Below are 16802 nucleotides of genomic sequence, written 5' to 3'. Positions count from 1 at the left end.
AACAGAAGGACAAGCCCTCATCACTCATAACAGGAGATTTAAACTCCACTATACAAAAGACCCAGGGTAACTGTGACTCTTCCAGGTGAGTTAAGAAATGCAATGGAGACTAGCAGAAGCCGCCACAGTTGACTGTTAGCATACATGAATGTAAGCCCAGAGCTTACCAAAACTTTCCAGTTCTAAGGAAAATCAGAAGTCAGAGTTTTAATGTGACTTTTTAAGATTAGTGTAATGGTAGGACAAGTAAACATACATTCTATGTGTTTGGCCTATGGCTGCCCACTTAGGACTCCTGATCAACTGAATCTTGTATGTCTAATTTTCAATTTGATTAAACTGTAACAGCAGTGATTCTTTGCATATACTACATCTCCTCTACATATGGAATTGTTCAACTGCAGTGTGATAATTCTCCCACCCTTTCTGATGTCTTACATTTCAAGGTGATATTGATAAATCTGCATGTTGGTTGCTAGATGATTGCTTGAGTCAGTGGTGTGACATCAGACTGCCTGCTCCTTAAGAGGAAGAGGCACAAGATCTGACTTTTTGAGATTTATTTTTACTACTTTTTATTATGTGTAGGTGTTTCTGTCTACATGAAGGTTTGTGCACATGCATGCAGGTGCCCTGAGCTTGAGTTACAGTAAGCTGTAAGACACCTGACATGGATGCTAGGAATGGAACTCAGGTCCACTGAAGAGCAGCAAGTGATATCTCTTCAGCCCCAAGATCTCTAATCTTGACAAGGAAGCTAAGGTGAACTCTGCAAACCCAAGTGGGATGTGGTTCAACCAATGCACTTTCTCTTTCCTGACCTTGCCAACTGGAGAACTGAGAAAGAGTGCTGCCTGGAAGGTGTGAAGAAGAAAAGGAATGACTGAAGCAGATTCTGGAATTCAATCTGGAGCTTTTAAGGGTAAGAGCATTCAGACTAGGCGGTCTCTTCCTGGGAGGGTTTCCTAGGCTACCAATCTATACTTCTGGTAAGGTTTGATCCACCCAAAGCCCTCGGAGCAAGGGAAAGTGGTTAATATGAATAACTAGAGAAGCTGGTATGGGTTTGGGAAATGTAGCCAGTGCTCTAGAAGTAGCATTTATTACCTGATGATTGACCAGCCACTAGACCCAGATGAAAAGTTTCAGGTTTCTTGAATCTAAGCAGAGACTATATTTGAGGTGTCAGAGTCTTAGATTGTTGCTCTTTCCATCATATATTAATGACCAAACCTTCACCTCTTCTACCCCATTCTACAACACCAGAAATGGTCCTAAACTGTTCAGTGGTTGGCTAGGTGTTCTTTCTCCCATATTAAATTATCTCCTAAGAGAATTGTGATGTCCTTTACTTCAAAGGTCTGACACTTGATGTTCCATCAAGAGTGGACATATAGAAGAGGACTGTGAAGGGTAGCATTCTGACACATGTGTGGGTCACTTACAATCAGCATCTGCAAAAATAATATTAGGGCTTTTCCCTCCAAGTTCCAGGGTTACTCTCTTCAAGTTACTTCTTCCAGCTGCTTCTTGAATCAGCTTGCCAACCTGAAAGGAAGGGAATGCAGAGGGCTGACACATCTTGCACTGCTGCAGTCAGTGGTCAAAGCCATCTCCAGGCAACAATAGGACATGAAGTTAATTGATCCCAAAGGCAAAATAATCCCAAGGCACAACTTTTGTGGTCAGTTTGGGAGGATGAAACACAGGCATCTGGGATGCAGTTGAACACACCTGTTGAAGAGGATGGAAATGATGCTTCCCTGTCATCATGGGAGACACAGGCCAGAAGATTTTGTTGGAGACAAATGGTAAGCAACATGTGACTAAAAGTTTCACAGACACATATGGCTTTTTCCTTGGGAGTCCTAGCTTTGGGGTGGGGGCTGATCCCACCTGAAAGTCACCATATCAAGATAAAAAAAACCTATTCATTTATCTCCAAAATTACCAACTCTTATTCCTTTGCCTCTGCTTTGGGCTACAGTTAAAGTGTGTAGATAGCTGATAGTCTGTTCCTAACCAGTGTGTTACCGTAAAAGCCTATTCACCTAGAATTCAAGTGAACAAGAGGCTATTTAAAGAAAAAAAAGCACTTGATATTAAGTAGATATTAGTCATGATGGAGTTGAGTGTGTCAAATGGAAATAGGGAAGTGCTATAGAGAGGCTCTACTCAAGAAAGAACATGTTACCTCATGGGCCAAAGATTCTTTTTAGAAGAAAGACAGAAGTTACCAGACCCCTCAGGGTGTGCCCAAGCATGAATGGACATGCTGGGGATGGCCTACATCCACTCATTGATGGCAGCATGCTATAAATACGGTGTCCAGCACAAGACCACACTGCAGTGCCATATATGCCCCACCATGCCCAATGTGGGTGGCTAATACTGTCAAGTCTGCACTGTGGTTTATCTTCCCTTTGGCAGAGGCTCCTGATGAATGTCCTATGCAAAAACTGCACCCAGTAATGGCCTCAGAGGATCCACCTGCAAAACAGCCTTTAATACTAGGGAACACAGTTCACTTCACAGAAAATGGTGAGCTGTCATGTAGCCTATACAGGCAGTTTGATCCTGTGCCAAGCCAACATTACTTGTATGGAATTCTGTAGAAAAATAAAACTTTAAAAGCCTTGAGAAGAGAAATGCTACATTTATGTTTAGGGCTAGTGTTTTAGCTACTTCATTGAGCCTCTACAGTGGGATAATAATTTCTCAGGCACTGGGGAGGTGCAGTTATGAGAAAAGGCCAACAACTAGACTGCCTGGAGTTGCCATTGCCTTATACTCAATCTTGAGAAATTGGGTCAGCTTTCTGAGCTTTGGTTCCCTCCTCTGTAAATGTGGATAAAAAGAGTATGTGCATTAGAGTTTAGCTGTGCCGTGATACAGTGATTTAAGACAGATGGCTCTTAGAAGCCAGCTTAGAACACTATAAGTTTTCCATATATCCTAATTACATACAAGGGTGATGGGGGTATCCTTTTGTATGCAGTGAATATATGTGTCTTTTATTGGTTTAATAAAATGCTGATTGGCCAGTAGCCAGGCAGGAAGTAGCAGGGTTACCAGACTAGATGAATTCTGGGAAAAGAAAGTCAGAGAGTGGATTGTAAGAGGAGGTGCCATGTAGCCACTGAAAGAATAACATACTGGAGCATTACAGGTAAGCCACAGCATCGTGGCAATACATAGCTTAATAGAAATGGGTTAATAATTAAGAGAGAGCCAGACAATAAGAATCCTGAGCTATTAGTCAAACAGTTATAATTAATATAAGCTTCTGTGTGTTTATTTGGAACTAAACATCTGTGGAACAGAGCATTTTAGAAACTCTTCATAAGGGTGAGGGGCAAGGAGGGCTTGTTCTTCAAAGTTCACTGCAAAGACATCCAAGTGGCTGTAAGAGTAGGTACCACCAGACTTTCCAATGTATGTCTCCCCCAGATCTGCCCAACTATCTATATGCATGGTAATTACTTCAGGCAAAGCTCCAGTTGTCAGCATTGTGCACTAATTTCATTGAATGTTTCTGTCTTTCACTGTAATTCTGCCATACTTTCTTTTTTCTTTTAAGAAAAAAATGGCCTCATTCTGAGGAAACAACCTTTTTTTTTGGTCACAAGGTATTTTGTCCAATGACAATTTTCATGTCTACAGTAACTATACAGTCCATGATCATCAGAGAAGAATGATTTACTGTTTTCAGAGAAGTCATATTTCTGAAAGACATAGAATTAGTTTCTTGTTTTACACAAAAATGTTACTCATCAAGGTGTAACAAATGTTAAAATTTGGTCATGAGTATTAATGGACTGACTTTGGTTCACCAGCCAAAGTTCTCCTTTGCTGTCTTTCCAGCTTTAGGTCTCTTCCATCTCTAGGCAAAGTACTTAGGAAGACTTGAGCTCAGTAAAGGCTATGTTTCCAGAAAAGCAAACAAGTTTTCTCTCTCTGCCCTTTTGGTCTGCTAGACAACAGTGTGAAGTAGAAAGTATGACTAGAGCCTGAGACACCAGAAGAGGGAGAAACCTGTCTATGGTCATTTCAAGAACCAGCCACTCTTTGATTCCATGCCGTCATCTGTGAGGAATCCCTAAAGACTTGGCCATCTGTGACTGCTTGCTCTCACAAGTAATTTCAATGTGTTTCACTCTCTCTGCTCTTTGTAATTGGTGTGGGTGCATTCTAACCTCTTAAGAGATAGACAATTGATTTGTCAAAGAAGACAGGTACTGGAATTCATAAGCATGTCATTCATGATGTGAGTCTAGAGCAGACATTTAAATGTCCTGATTCATTTATGCTGCCCACAAACCCCTGAGAAACATATTATCTTATTCTAGAGAACAAAAGATTTAAGAGTTAGACACTAATAAACATTTTACCAGGTTACCTATCTGGTCAGCAGCAGACTTCCTGTAAGGCCCAAGCTTAAGGGCTCGCCCATTGCTTTCTACTTTGTCCTCTGTTCTGCCTCCTTTCTCTGTCACTAAGGATGCAGTGTGTGTCACAAACCACCACATCTTTTTTTTTTTTTTTTTTTTTTTTGGTTTTTACGAGACAGGGTTTCTCTGTATTGTTTAGGAGGCTTATCGGTCCAGCCTGGCCTCGAACTCACAGAGATCCGCCTGCCTCTGCCTCCTGAGTGCTGGGATTAAAGGCGTGCGCCACCACTGCCCGGCTAAACCACCACATCTTATCACTACACTACAAACTGATGGGAAGGGAGAACAGCAACTCTTGTATTTAAAAAAAGAAGTTGCATCAAAGAGAAGCTGTGGGTTTTATACCGAGCAACATGTTGAATAAATGTTTAAGGCAGGTAGAGAAAGTACCACCCACCTGGCACTGATTTTCTGTGAGCTTCACTCCCTGACATTCATCAGGGATGAATGGACCACCCTGAAATTCTGTGAGGTGTCAGGTTTTGTGGCTAGGTATGTTGTCCAGTGATTATTTTCACGGCTACAGTAACTATACAGTCCATGATCATCAGAGAATAATTTTTCTTATGCCAGCCTTTCCTTAGAAAACAGGATTATTTATGATAAATATTGCAGGGCAAATATGAGATGAATAATGCCTTTCTTCTTTGTCTCTGGACAAAGGTCAAGTTGTAGCTCAGCCTCTACGAAAGAAGGATTTGGTGGCAACGGGAGAACAACTTCCATCTAGGGTGGTCTGAGAACAGAACGATTCTAAAAATCCACCTGCTACAGACAGCCTTCGTTCAGTGCATACTCACAGCTCTCCTCTCCACCCAGGGCAAGGCTGACTTAGTCTCTCATCAACAAGGAACTTGCAGCCATAAAGACTCTCATGTAAACCTAGAAGGTATCTAACAAGTGTGGCTGGCTCTGATGTGCACTTTGAAAAATCTGGCTATTATTTAATACTAGGCCCAAGAAGATTAAACTATAGAGGTACTTTTATATTAATGTAGTTTTTAACTACAACTGACTCAGTCAGTCCACTCTGATACTCCCTGTGGAACAGGGCAAGGATGCAACAATCTTCATTAATTGCAGGATGAGGCATCATATGACTACCCATGGTGTCCTTAGTTTACAGGCCAAACTCTCTGACAAACATACTGTCAACACATGAATCTTCCCTGGATTGGAGAGTGCAGAGAGGTTAAGTGACTTCACACAGGAAGTATTCCTTATTACCATTACCACAAAGGAAAAACAGAACCAATTCAACCCCAAAGCAGGGGAAAGTGATGTGTTAAAACTGGAGTTCAGGGAGAACCTGTGCCATATGTCTTCAAGCCATGAAAACTAGGCTAAGGTATTACATACACAATTCCTTGTAAAGGTGTTGGATCAAAATATAAGGGATTAGAAAGTCTAAGAAAACGTTACTGAAAACAGAAAACAAACCCCTGGGGTTGACTACCTTTCTTAGGAGGGTGGATCTGGGTGTAGTTACCCAGGAGTATGTTCCACACCACTTGCTACATGTCCAGAAGGTGGTAAGTATCTGGTGCATAAGGAGGCTTAAGGATCAAGATAATAGGCAAACTATGAAAGCCATGACAATATGAATGAAATAGGCCATGTATAGATGAAAAGGGAAAAATCAGACACTTGAGAAACTGAATCTTGTATATGGTATAAATAGAGATCATAAGAACCTGGTTTTCAGTCCATCATCTTTTGCAATCTGAAAAGGTTTCACAGCACACTCTTATCCCTCCCATCACATCTCTGGGACGATGTACCTGGTAAGTATAACCATATGTAGGTTTATGGAATAGTTTGGTTCCTAAGGATTAGAAGTCCTAGGCTTGCTGGGCATGGTACCCTGCACCTTTACTCTGCACTCAGGAAGCAGAGTCAGACAGGTCTCTGTGAGTTTAAGACAGTCCAGTCTACATAAGCTAGTTCCAGGGCAGCTAGAGTTATATGATGAGACCGCCTTTAAAAAAGAAAGAGGAGGAGGAGGAGGAGGAGGAAAGAATCTTAGGTACTATAAAGTGAGCTTGCTCCTAACAAACGTCAGTTTGGAACTGCCCCTTCACCTCCCTGGTTTCAGCTTCTTCACCTGCAGAATGAAAGCTCAACACCAGCAGCAAATTCATCCCTTAGCACTGGTTAACTGGAGTTTAAAAGGACAGATGGAGGGACTCCCGGGCATGTACTCAACAGAGACTGTTTTTCTTGCCATAAGTAGCTTTTCCCGAGAGCACCACAGCTGTTGAGGACAGTAGAAAAACTGGCCTGTTTTGAGTTTCCCCACACAAGGCTCCTTATGAAAGAGTAAGCGATAGTGTCCCTATCACACTGTTTCGTAAGGCTGCACTCCCTGCAGAGACTCCAGCTCTCTCTGTGTTCCCCACGCAGGCACGGTGGTGAGTAGGGGTTCCCACACACATGTGAAACTGGGCTAATTCTCAGCAGGAATGTTGGCACAGACCAACTCTGCCTCCCATGATTGTTTGAATAGTCTTCAAGATTGATATTAGGAGTATCCCTACAAGAGCCGCAGTGCTCCAGGATCCTGTGCACAGCAATGCCACAGTGAGGGGAAGGTAATTTGGTTCTACACAAAGAAAATAATTTGTTATCCGGGACCAAAAAAAACCACACACACACACAAAAGGCATTTCAAGGTCATTTTCATTCAAGGTGTTTGCTCTCTACAGTTTCTGAAGTTGGTTAAAATTTTCAGGAATTAATGACCTTAAGTAAGGTGGGTCCCATCTCAGAGCTAAGGTGCCGTTTAAGAAACAGAAAACAGACCTGCACAAAATATCTCAGTTCCCTTTCTGAAGAAGTTGGCTTTCTCTAGTATATGTTTATTTCTTAAACCAAACCCCACACACACTGACTCTGATTCTTCCCTCTTCCTTCTAAATTGTCAGGGTTGTATCTCCTGGTTCTAGCTTACATGGAAATGGGAATGGAAAAAAATACACGTAGTCTGCATTTCTTGTCCTTCTGAAATACCAAGGAACCAAATTAATCTGTTCAATTTTTACCAAAAAAAAAAAAAAAACCAAAACAGCTTTTCAGTGGTAACAGCAATTTCAAAACACTCTCTGTGAAATGTGGGTTATGCGGATGATGGAGATCAACACAACATGAATATGCCTCTGGCCTTCGTTCCCACGGTCCTCTCCACTACCCATCTACCACTGGGGCCCCACAGAAACCACAGCTCTTCCTGGAAGCGCCTCTGGGTCTTTGAAGGAGAACCACTTCATCTGTAGGCAAGGCTTTCCTCCCTTGGCTTGCTAGAGAAAGTTCCCGCTGACCTCCCTCTGGACACCTCCTCGAGTCCCTAGCTTCCTCTCCCACCCTTCCACTGAGCTTGGCACCTTCTCCTCCCATCCCATCATGCTTCACCCATAGCATTCACCCTGTACCTCGGAAGCCCAGGCACTCACAGTCCTTTCTGTGGCTGGGCTCTACCTCTAGAGTATATGCAACTTGGGCTTGAGGGCACACAGCTGTGGCTACTTTTCAAAAGATTCCAATAGTGTTCAAATGTACTACCATCACAAAGAACCATGGGAGAAAGCTGGGGACGTAGCTCAGTGCCAGGTGCTTACCTAACAAGTGCAAAGCCCCAGGTTCAATCCCCAGAGAACTTAGGGGAGGGATGTCAAAAAAAAAAAAACAAAAAAAACAAAACAAGCCGAAACCCATTCTGAAGGACACTTTCATTTATCATCACAGCTCCACTCTAATGCTACTGTTGACTGAGTGCCTCTCCTGGGCTGTTTGTTTTCACACACATTATTTTAATCTTCACAGCAACTGTGAGAGGCAAGAGTTAACACTCCACTTTATAGTTGGAAAAAAAAACAGGACTCAAAGATATTTAGGAATGACTTAGTGACTAGTGCCTGTGGGGTGGCAGAGCCTGGACTGGACCTAGAATGCCCACAGGGAGCCTCAAGCTTTTCCCACCATGGCCTCTAGATGTGCTGTGACCAGGGCTTCCTCTGACAGTTATGTACGGGACCTTATGACCAACCTAGTCTAAATCAGCTGTCTGCTTCACTCCACCACCCTTTTTTCCATAAAACCTCCTTATTTCGGATAATAAGAAAAACCTCCCGATGGGGTTTGTTACTTGACTTTGACAGCAAGAAGTATGCTTTACTCATGCAGAAAGACGTATGTCCCACTATCTGAGCTAAAGGGACAGACTTCTCAGGACCTGGTCATTCAGCCTCAGCCCAGAGAGCGAGGACTGCTGAGAACCCTTGCTTTAGCAAACTAGAGAGGAAACCAGAGCACCTCAGCCAGGAGAGACAGAAGCACATGTTCTCTTGGTCTTTGCTTTCATGACTTATTCTCTGGTATTCATGATTTAAGAATTTTAAAAAAGAAAAGAAAGCTAATAATTAAAAACCTGTACAGTTGAGTGTTTTGTCACATCAAACTGATATTTCTTTCATTAGAAATCCTATGACTTGATATGGGATTTTGCACAACCTTAGGAAAACGCCTCTCTGATGTTTTGTTTTAAGAAAAAAAACTGCTGAAACTATTCTGGACCATAACCTGCCTATGAGGGTTAAGTCCTGAGAGGAGAGAGCTGACCTAATTCACCACTCCAGCATCAGCAATGGGTTTGCATCATTTAACAGCACAGTCCCCCAACCTGGGAAATGAAAGGAGAACCCCACTGTGTGAATTAGCATCCGTGGTAACACAGCTGCTAACTACAAACATTGGTTTGGCACAGATCAATCAGGACTTTCCTGTAGTCTGCTTTGATGGTCTCTCTACTATCTTGTTGACTAATGATGAAATCATGGTTTGTTAATCTAACTGAATAAAAAAATACATTATATCAAGCAAAATGCAAACTGTCTTCCTGTACTTTGTTGAAGATGTTTATTGACTCTGTGTTTATAAGAGGCCTTTCATATTCACTTATTAAATATTTACATGTACTGCTTATGTACTTAGCTGCATAAGGAGAAGTTAATCCTATCTTTAATCTGAGAACTGTTTGCTTTCTGAAGGTTTTTGCTAAAGCAAAATGGAACTTCAACTAAACCACTTCAACTAAGCTTTCAGACTATGGCAGATGTTTTGTAATGTGTCAATAAGTTCCTCTCCCTGGAGCAATCCTAACAGAAGTCATGATCAAGTCTACTTTTAAGCGATATGTTCGATCTAGAAGAATCTATGGGATTTCCCAAGTAATCAACAAAGTTTGAAAAGAATAGATGAATGAATAAAAACAAGCTAAAAGAGGCTTGGGGATCATGTGATCATGGTTTGCCTGTGAGCATCCTCCCCTTGTTCACTATGAGTGTGATTAGTCACAACTTGATTGTCACGTTCTTGGTAAGGTTCTGTGACATCTGCAACTGATGTCATTTCAGAGACAAAACAAGAAGATACCACAAAAGCCACAGAACTGGTTCCCTCTAAATGCATGTAAACCTCCCTTGAGAAATACCAAACATACACTCTACTGGAAAAAGTTGGCTGAAACAATGCACACTGGAGTACATGTTCCTCCCAGCCAAGCATGTCACAAGTCTCCTACCTGTCTTCTACTCTATGAAGAGACACTATCCAAGGGAACTCTTATAAAGGAATTTAACTGAGGATAGCTTACGGTTTCATAGATTTAGTCCATTATCATTATGGTATGGCAGTATACATGGCACTGGAGCAGTAGCTGAGAACTACAGTTTGATCCACAAGTAACAGGAAGAAAAAGATGCTGAGCCTGGCATGGGCTTTTGAAACCTCAAAGTCTATCCCCAGTGGCACACTTCCTCCAGCAAAGCTATACCCAAATCTATCTAATCCTTTCAAATAATTCCACGCCCTAATAACTAAGCATTCAGATAGGTAAGCTTATTGGGGCTATCTTATTCAAGCCCCTACACTCCCTGCCTCTCTTTTCCATAGATTATCTCCACTTTTAAAGCATGAGTGCTAGGTTGTTGAGTACTTTCTCTTGTTTTTATAAAGCTGTTGCCATCAAAATCATGTGGTGTTGGTGAATGGAAGCACAGATAAGTGAAACAAGACAGTCTAGAAAGGGCCAAGCAAATATGGACATTCATGTTTGAGAAAGACACAGGGTAATCCAGTGGAGGAGAGCATCTTTTCAAGAAGTGGTAACAACTACAGCCATTCACATTAACAAGAAAGAATGTTGATCTTTACCTCATAACTCAAAGAGCATGCACTTAAATGTAAAACCCAAAAATCTCCACAGGAAGAAATAGGGGGGCAATCTTTGAGTTCTTAAGTCAGGCAAAGGTTTTTGAGACATAATGCCAAAAACCTGATCTATAAAAGAAAATATTGCTGGACTGGATCGCACCAAGCCCAAGAGCAACTGTTCTTCAAATTATGGTTAAGATGATTTGAGAGAGACCACAGACTCTCGGAAAGATCTTCAAAATATGAACAACTTGTACCCAGAATATACAAAGAGCTTACAGAATTCAAAAGTGAGAAAACAATTCTTCCCTTCTTAAGGGGCAAGGATGAAAAGAAACCCACCAAAGACAGTGCATGGTAACAAATATATTTAAAAAATACTTAATAGTCGAGAATTCTAAATGAAACCATACTAATATTAATACCATCTAGCTATCTGAATGTCTTTAAGTAAAAAGACTAACCATATCAAATGCTGGTGAAGATGTGGGGGAGTTGGAAGCATTTCCATTGCAGGTAGAAATATAAAATTATATGAAAACCCTAACCTGTCATGATATAGCCATTCTATCCCTACGTACTTCACACACACACACACACACACACACACACACACACACACACACACACACACACACAGAGAGAGGTTAGGGGAAGAAGCAGGGAAGATTTGTACATGAATTGTTCACAGAGATTTTTATTTGTACTAAACCCAATCTAGAAACAATTCAAATGTCCATCAACAGTTGAAAGGATAATCAAGTTGTGATATATACATAAAATGAAATATTGTTCAGCAATAAGAAGTAGTAGAAACATACAGCAACACAGTGAAATCTCAAATTATTCTGAGAGAAAAATAGCTATTGATACTGTCTGTGTCCATTCACATAAACTTGTATAAAATGAAAGTAACTTAGTCAAAAAGTATAAAATACCCAGAAATGTAAGGACTAGGATGGATGAAGAGACTGAAGAAGACTTCTAAGTATGGTGACTGCATTTACTCTGACTGAGCTTATGCTCTCATAAGTGGGTAGCTACCCATACCTGCCATACCACGAGGTACACTTTAAATATGCACGATCTACTGTATCTAGAGTATGCCTCAATAAATCTATTAGTAACAATATATTAAGCAAGTAAAATGCTATTGTATAGGTTAACTGTGCCATATAAGTCTTGGTTGTCCTCTGTGGCCTACTAACATGAAAATTACATTGAACCTATGTGACTGACTAAGTTATGGTTTAATAATTTTTAAAGTAAAATAGATGCACTGGGATAAATTAATTCAAATTCAACACAGTCAGAGCCTGAAAGGAATAATGAAGAGAAGTAAAAGAAGTTAAGGGAAAAGCAGGAGCAAAACAGTGTCCAAAAACCTGACATTTCTGGAACAATAGGAAGCAACACTTAAGGTTTTCACCCCAAACCAGAGTCAGGCACCACAGCATAGGATCTCATCAGATCTTGCTGAGCAACACTGGGTCGTCTGGGAAGAGCCTGTTAGAATGGCCGCAGTGAAACTGTGGATCTAGAAGACAATGCGGGTGGTCTTCTAGTGTAAACACATGTCTTGTTTCAGCACAAATTAACACACTCAGCATTGTGAGGTTCTAAGTGGATGTGGAGTGTGACTCAACTAATCCGAGTAAACCACTGATTCTTGATCATGGGTGAAGAATTCTTAGAAAAGTTTATTAAAGTGAGAATTCCTAGACTTACTGCCAATCCCAACTTAAGCCAGAAGCTCTGGGGGGAAGTCTCCACCAGCACCATAGTGAGGTGTTCCTGAACAACTGCTGAAAGCAACAATATGTATATTACATTTTTCTTCCTCGTAAGTCCCCCTTGCCATGGAATTTCATTTTGACAAATCCTGGTTGAAAGAGTGGCTCCTACTCTAGGCCACAGCAAGGAATCCTAACTCAATTTTTTGATAGATACCAAACTCTCTTCCTGGGCTATATTCTAAGTAGTCCACTAATTAACCTAAAGGATTTATTATGCAAGCTAGCACTTGGTCAATTTTCCAAAACATGAAACAGAAGAGAAACACACTGCTTACTAGAAGCCAAAAATGTCTGTAAACTATTTATGAAAGCCACAAACCAAATAAAAGGAGAATGAAGCTGCCAGAGGAGAGTGGGAACTAGCCTTCAACAGACAGTCTTTGCAAATGGAAGTTTCATACTCAACTAGTGTTTACCGAAATCTTTCAACGTGCCAAGCAATAAGAGTAGACCTTAAAAATGCATTGCCCCAACCCACAAATAAGCCTGCACAGCTACTACAGGCCTGCCAAACATGAGACATGAAGGACAGAAAGGAGGTCAAGATCACAGAGTGAGAAAGCTGGGTCCTAACCCTTGTCTGGGAGAATCCACTGGGCCCCTCTGTTATACCAGTGGTTCTCAACCTGTGGGTCACAAGCTTTTTGGGGATCAAAAGACCTTTTCACAGGGGTCACATATCAGATATCCTGCATATCAGATATTTACATTATGATTAATAACAATAGCAAAATTATAGTTATGAGGTAGCAACAAAATAATCTTATGGTTGGGGGCCACTGCAACATGAAGAACTGTACTAAAGGGTTGAAACATTAGGAAGGTTGAGAATCACTGTTTTATGCCATACTTACCCAAGCATAGATTGCCTTATAAATGTCACTCAGATAAATAGGAAGCTAGAGTGGTACACACCTTTAACCCCATCACTCAGAAGGCAGAAGCAAGCAGGTAGATCTGGGGTCAGCCTGGTCTACATAGCCAAGTTTCAGGACAGCCAGGGCTACACAGTAAGATCCAGTCTCAATCTCCCTACCCTCTAAGATCTGTTCCCAAACAAATAAGATTACAAATAGTTGGATATGGGAGCACACACCTTTATCCCAGCACTCGGGGTTAATCTCTGCCAGCCTTCCTCAAACAGTAATGAGTTCTAAACCAACCAGGGTTATATAGTGAAACCCCATCTCAAACAAACAACAACAACAAAGCAAGCGAACAAAAGCCCCAAGTAACAATGATGGCTTATCTTCACTGACACTTTGCTAAGGACCAGACTCCATACCAAACACTTCATCGTGGTTTCTTCCACCATTTCAAGCCATGAAGTAGATAAAAATAACTCCTAATCTACAGATAGGAAATCTGAGGACTACAAAGATTGCACAATAGGCATCTAAATCAAGTTGAGGTTTCACATACAAATCTGGCATATGTAATCTTAATTGCTTTTCTTAGTGTAATTTGGATCCTATGTTTGAATTTCTTGTTGAAAAAGTGTAACTTATCTACTGTTTTCTAGAGCGAGGCAAAGTACAGTGTATTAATAGTGTTCTTTCTAGTTGCACTGAGCAGTACTTTATTTTCTAAGTAAAAGATCAAGGGACATCAACTTGAGCTGAACTGGGTTAACTTCCTAAGTGAATATAAAATTCTAGGAGAGATTTTGCTTACAAGGCTAATTTAAGTGATCATAACTGTTCAACTCAGACACAATCTTTGCTTGTTACAGCTCTACATAGCTTTGCAGATGGAAATTAATTTGGTCTGATGTGGCTGAGCACCATAACCCAGGGACTAGGAAGATGATTGGAAGGAAACAGCTACAGAGAAAAGACTCATCATCTATCTACTCTCACATACTTTGTGTTCCTTAAAGAGTAAGTAATCTAGCAATAAAAAGGAGTTCCCATGTTCACCGGTCATTGGGTGATGAGATTCAGCACAGGCAGGCTAGACCAGACATACACTGACTCCTCAAGAGATCCCACGGTGGGGTAAATTTTTAGGGTTGCATTTGGCTCCCTCCCCCATCTTTCCACATCATCTCGAAGAGACTTTGCAGGACAGGGACTGGATTAGTACACAATCTGAGGCTTTGGAATTTTAAATGTCTGTCAAAAGTAGAACTATTGGAAAGATGAAAAACCAAGAGCAAAACAAAAAAATACCCGAATGTTATTGCCAGGTAGCATCCAAAGCTAACCTCCCATTCTACATTGCCGAAAAGCACCCACTGACCCTTCAAAAGGTTCTGGTCCTGGCACGTGGGACTAACTCTGAACCATGACTAACACCAGTGTCATTGACTGCACACTAATGTCAACAACACACCAATCACAGGGGTCTCCACAGCTGGGGTCCTTTCTTCCATGCTCTTTTCACAATTTGGTTCCCATAACCTGCATTTTCATTTTCTTCAGTGGTAAGATTAAAAGGAAGGTAGACTCAAATCCTTCCCAGTTGAAAGTAACCACAACAGAATTAAGAGGTAGAATTATCTTTTCCTTAAACATATTTTTCTTTTTGGAGAAATGGCTCAGTGATTATCAGCACTAGCTGCTCTTGCAGAGGACCAGGGTTTGGTTCCCAGTACCCATGTAGTAGCCCACAACCATCTGTAGGGAATATGACACCCTCTTTTGGCTTCTGTGAGCACTGCATGCATGTACTGCACATACATACATACAAGCAGACAAATATTCACACACATAAAAAATAAATCTTTAAAAAAATAATCCATCTCAAAAAATAAGGAAAGAGGAATAATATGTGAAAAATACACTTTTAATTTTTTTTTTTTTTTTGGTTTTTACGAGACAGGGTTTCTCTGTATTGTTTCAGAGGCTATCGGTCCAGCCCGGCCTCGAACTCACAGAGATCCGCCTGCCTCTGCCTCCTGAGTGCTGGGATTAAAGGCATGCGCCACCACCGCCCGGCACACTTTTAATTTTTAATGAAGGAACTTTTTATTCAAGCTTAAATATCTTGAGTAGTGAAATTTCTCTAGAGGCACAAGATACAAGGCAAATCCATAAGGAAAATTTTGGTTCTATCCTAGTAGAATGCATCCTTAAAATCAGGAAATTTGAAAGGAATCAGTCCAGGCATCTTCTTTTCATATGTGCCTGTACACCACTCAGTAAGAGCTGCTCAGAGACTATCCTTCGGGCTACACTGGCATACATGTTTCATTGGTGCATCCCCAAAGCCCAGCAGTATGTGGTGACTTGATGTTCAGTAAAGGTACTGACTTGAGATATCTTGGGATCAAACTTTAATTCCTGTATCAGAGAATGGTAGATGAATGACCTGTACCAGATCATACAACAGAGGTACTAAAGATGCAATCCTAATTTGAGTTTTAGAAAAAATGATTTGAAACACTGGTGAAAGCCTTTCAGAATTTAATACTTCCAAATGATTCTGATGATGAAATAGTTCCACTGTAAAATTTGCATCGTCTAAAAAAACTGTGTTCTTTGAGAGCTGGGCATAGTGGGTCAAATCTATATTCCTTGAATTTTCTAGCCTAAGGCAGTAGGACTGTCATAAGTTTGAGGCCAGCCTGGCCTGCAGAGTAAAACTACTTCAAACAACGACAGCAATAACAAAACAAACAATAAGTGAATAAATAAATACCCTCTTTGAGGGGCTACCCCAGAGTTCAATGAACCCTGCCTGCTACAGGCATGTACAAACCTGAAGTCAAAAAGCAGTGCAGTATTTTCTGGCACAGGGGTTCTGGGTGTGGCTTGCAGCCTTGTAACTTAGTAGCATGCAGCACGGGCAAGTAACTTAGCCTTCCCAGCTGTGCCTAGATTATTCTTGTACCTTCTGCTGCTGAGGTGATGTGATAGGATGACAAGCACTTGGCGTGCATTAAGAAGAATTTATTCCATCAATGCTATTAATATCCAAAGTTTAAAGCCTCCATCAGAATCATTCATTTTCTACAGGTTCATTTTATACCCTATAGGACATTCCTTTTGACGTATGTGATTCAGGAATTTTTTTAGTTTATTAACAGATCTGTGCAACTCCCATAAGGATTACAGCTATAAATACAGGACATTACAACAAAACAAAAGAAATTTCATATCCATTCGTAGTCACTCATCTTAGGCCCTGGAAATCACTAATCTGCTTTGAGTCAATATATTTGCCTCTTCTCGATACTTCTAAATTAATTATGATCATAACATACATAGTTGTCATTACCAAATTCTTTAAGCTCCATGTCTACACAGTTGACCCACGTTATATATGTTTCTTTCCCTTTTTACTATTGGATTCTATACTATCTGTGGATATATTACATTTTGTCAACTTATCATTTAAGAGACAT

At 40.8% G+C, this 16802-nt stretch overlaps 1 protein-coding gene across 2 annotated transcripts in view; it reads right to left on the bottom strand.

The window, feature by feature from the left end:
• The window catches only part of Aldh1a2 (aldehyde dehydrogenase 1 family member A2), a 75508-nt gene that overhangs the window by 11914 nt on the left and 46792 nt on the right, over window positions 1-16802 (bottom strand). For both annotated transcript variants that reach the window (XM_005075463.4, XM_013117384.3), the window contains exon 8: window positions 1446-1548. In XM_005075463.4, coding sequence (XP_005075520.1) covers window positions 1446-1548 — 103 coding nt within the window. The remainder of the gene's footprint in view (window positions 1-1445; window positions 1549-16802) is intronic.

Source organism: Mesocricetus auratus, unplaced genomic scaffold, assembly GCF_017639785.1.
Source record: "Mesocricetus auratus isolate SY011 unplaced genomic scaffold, BCM_Maur_2.0 Super-Scaffold_100691, whole genome shotgun sequence".
Lineage (NCBI taxonomy): Eukaryota > Metazoa > Chordata > Mammalia > Rodentia > Cricetidae > Mesocricetus > Mesocricetus auratus.
This window is presented reverse-complemented; position numbering and strand designations above follow the sequence as displayed.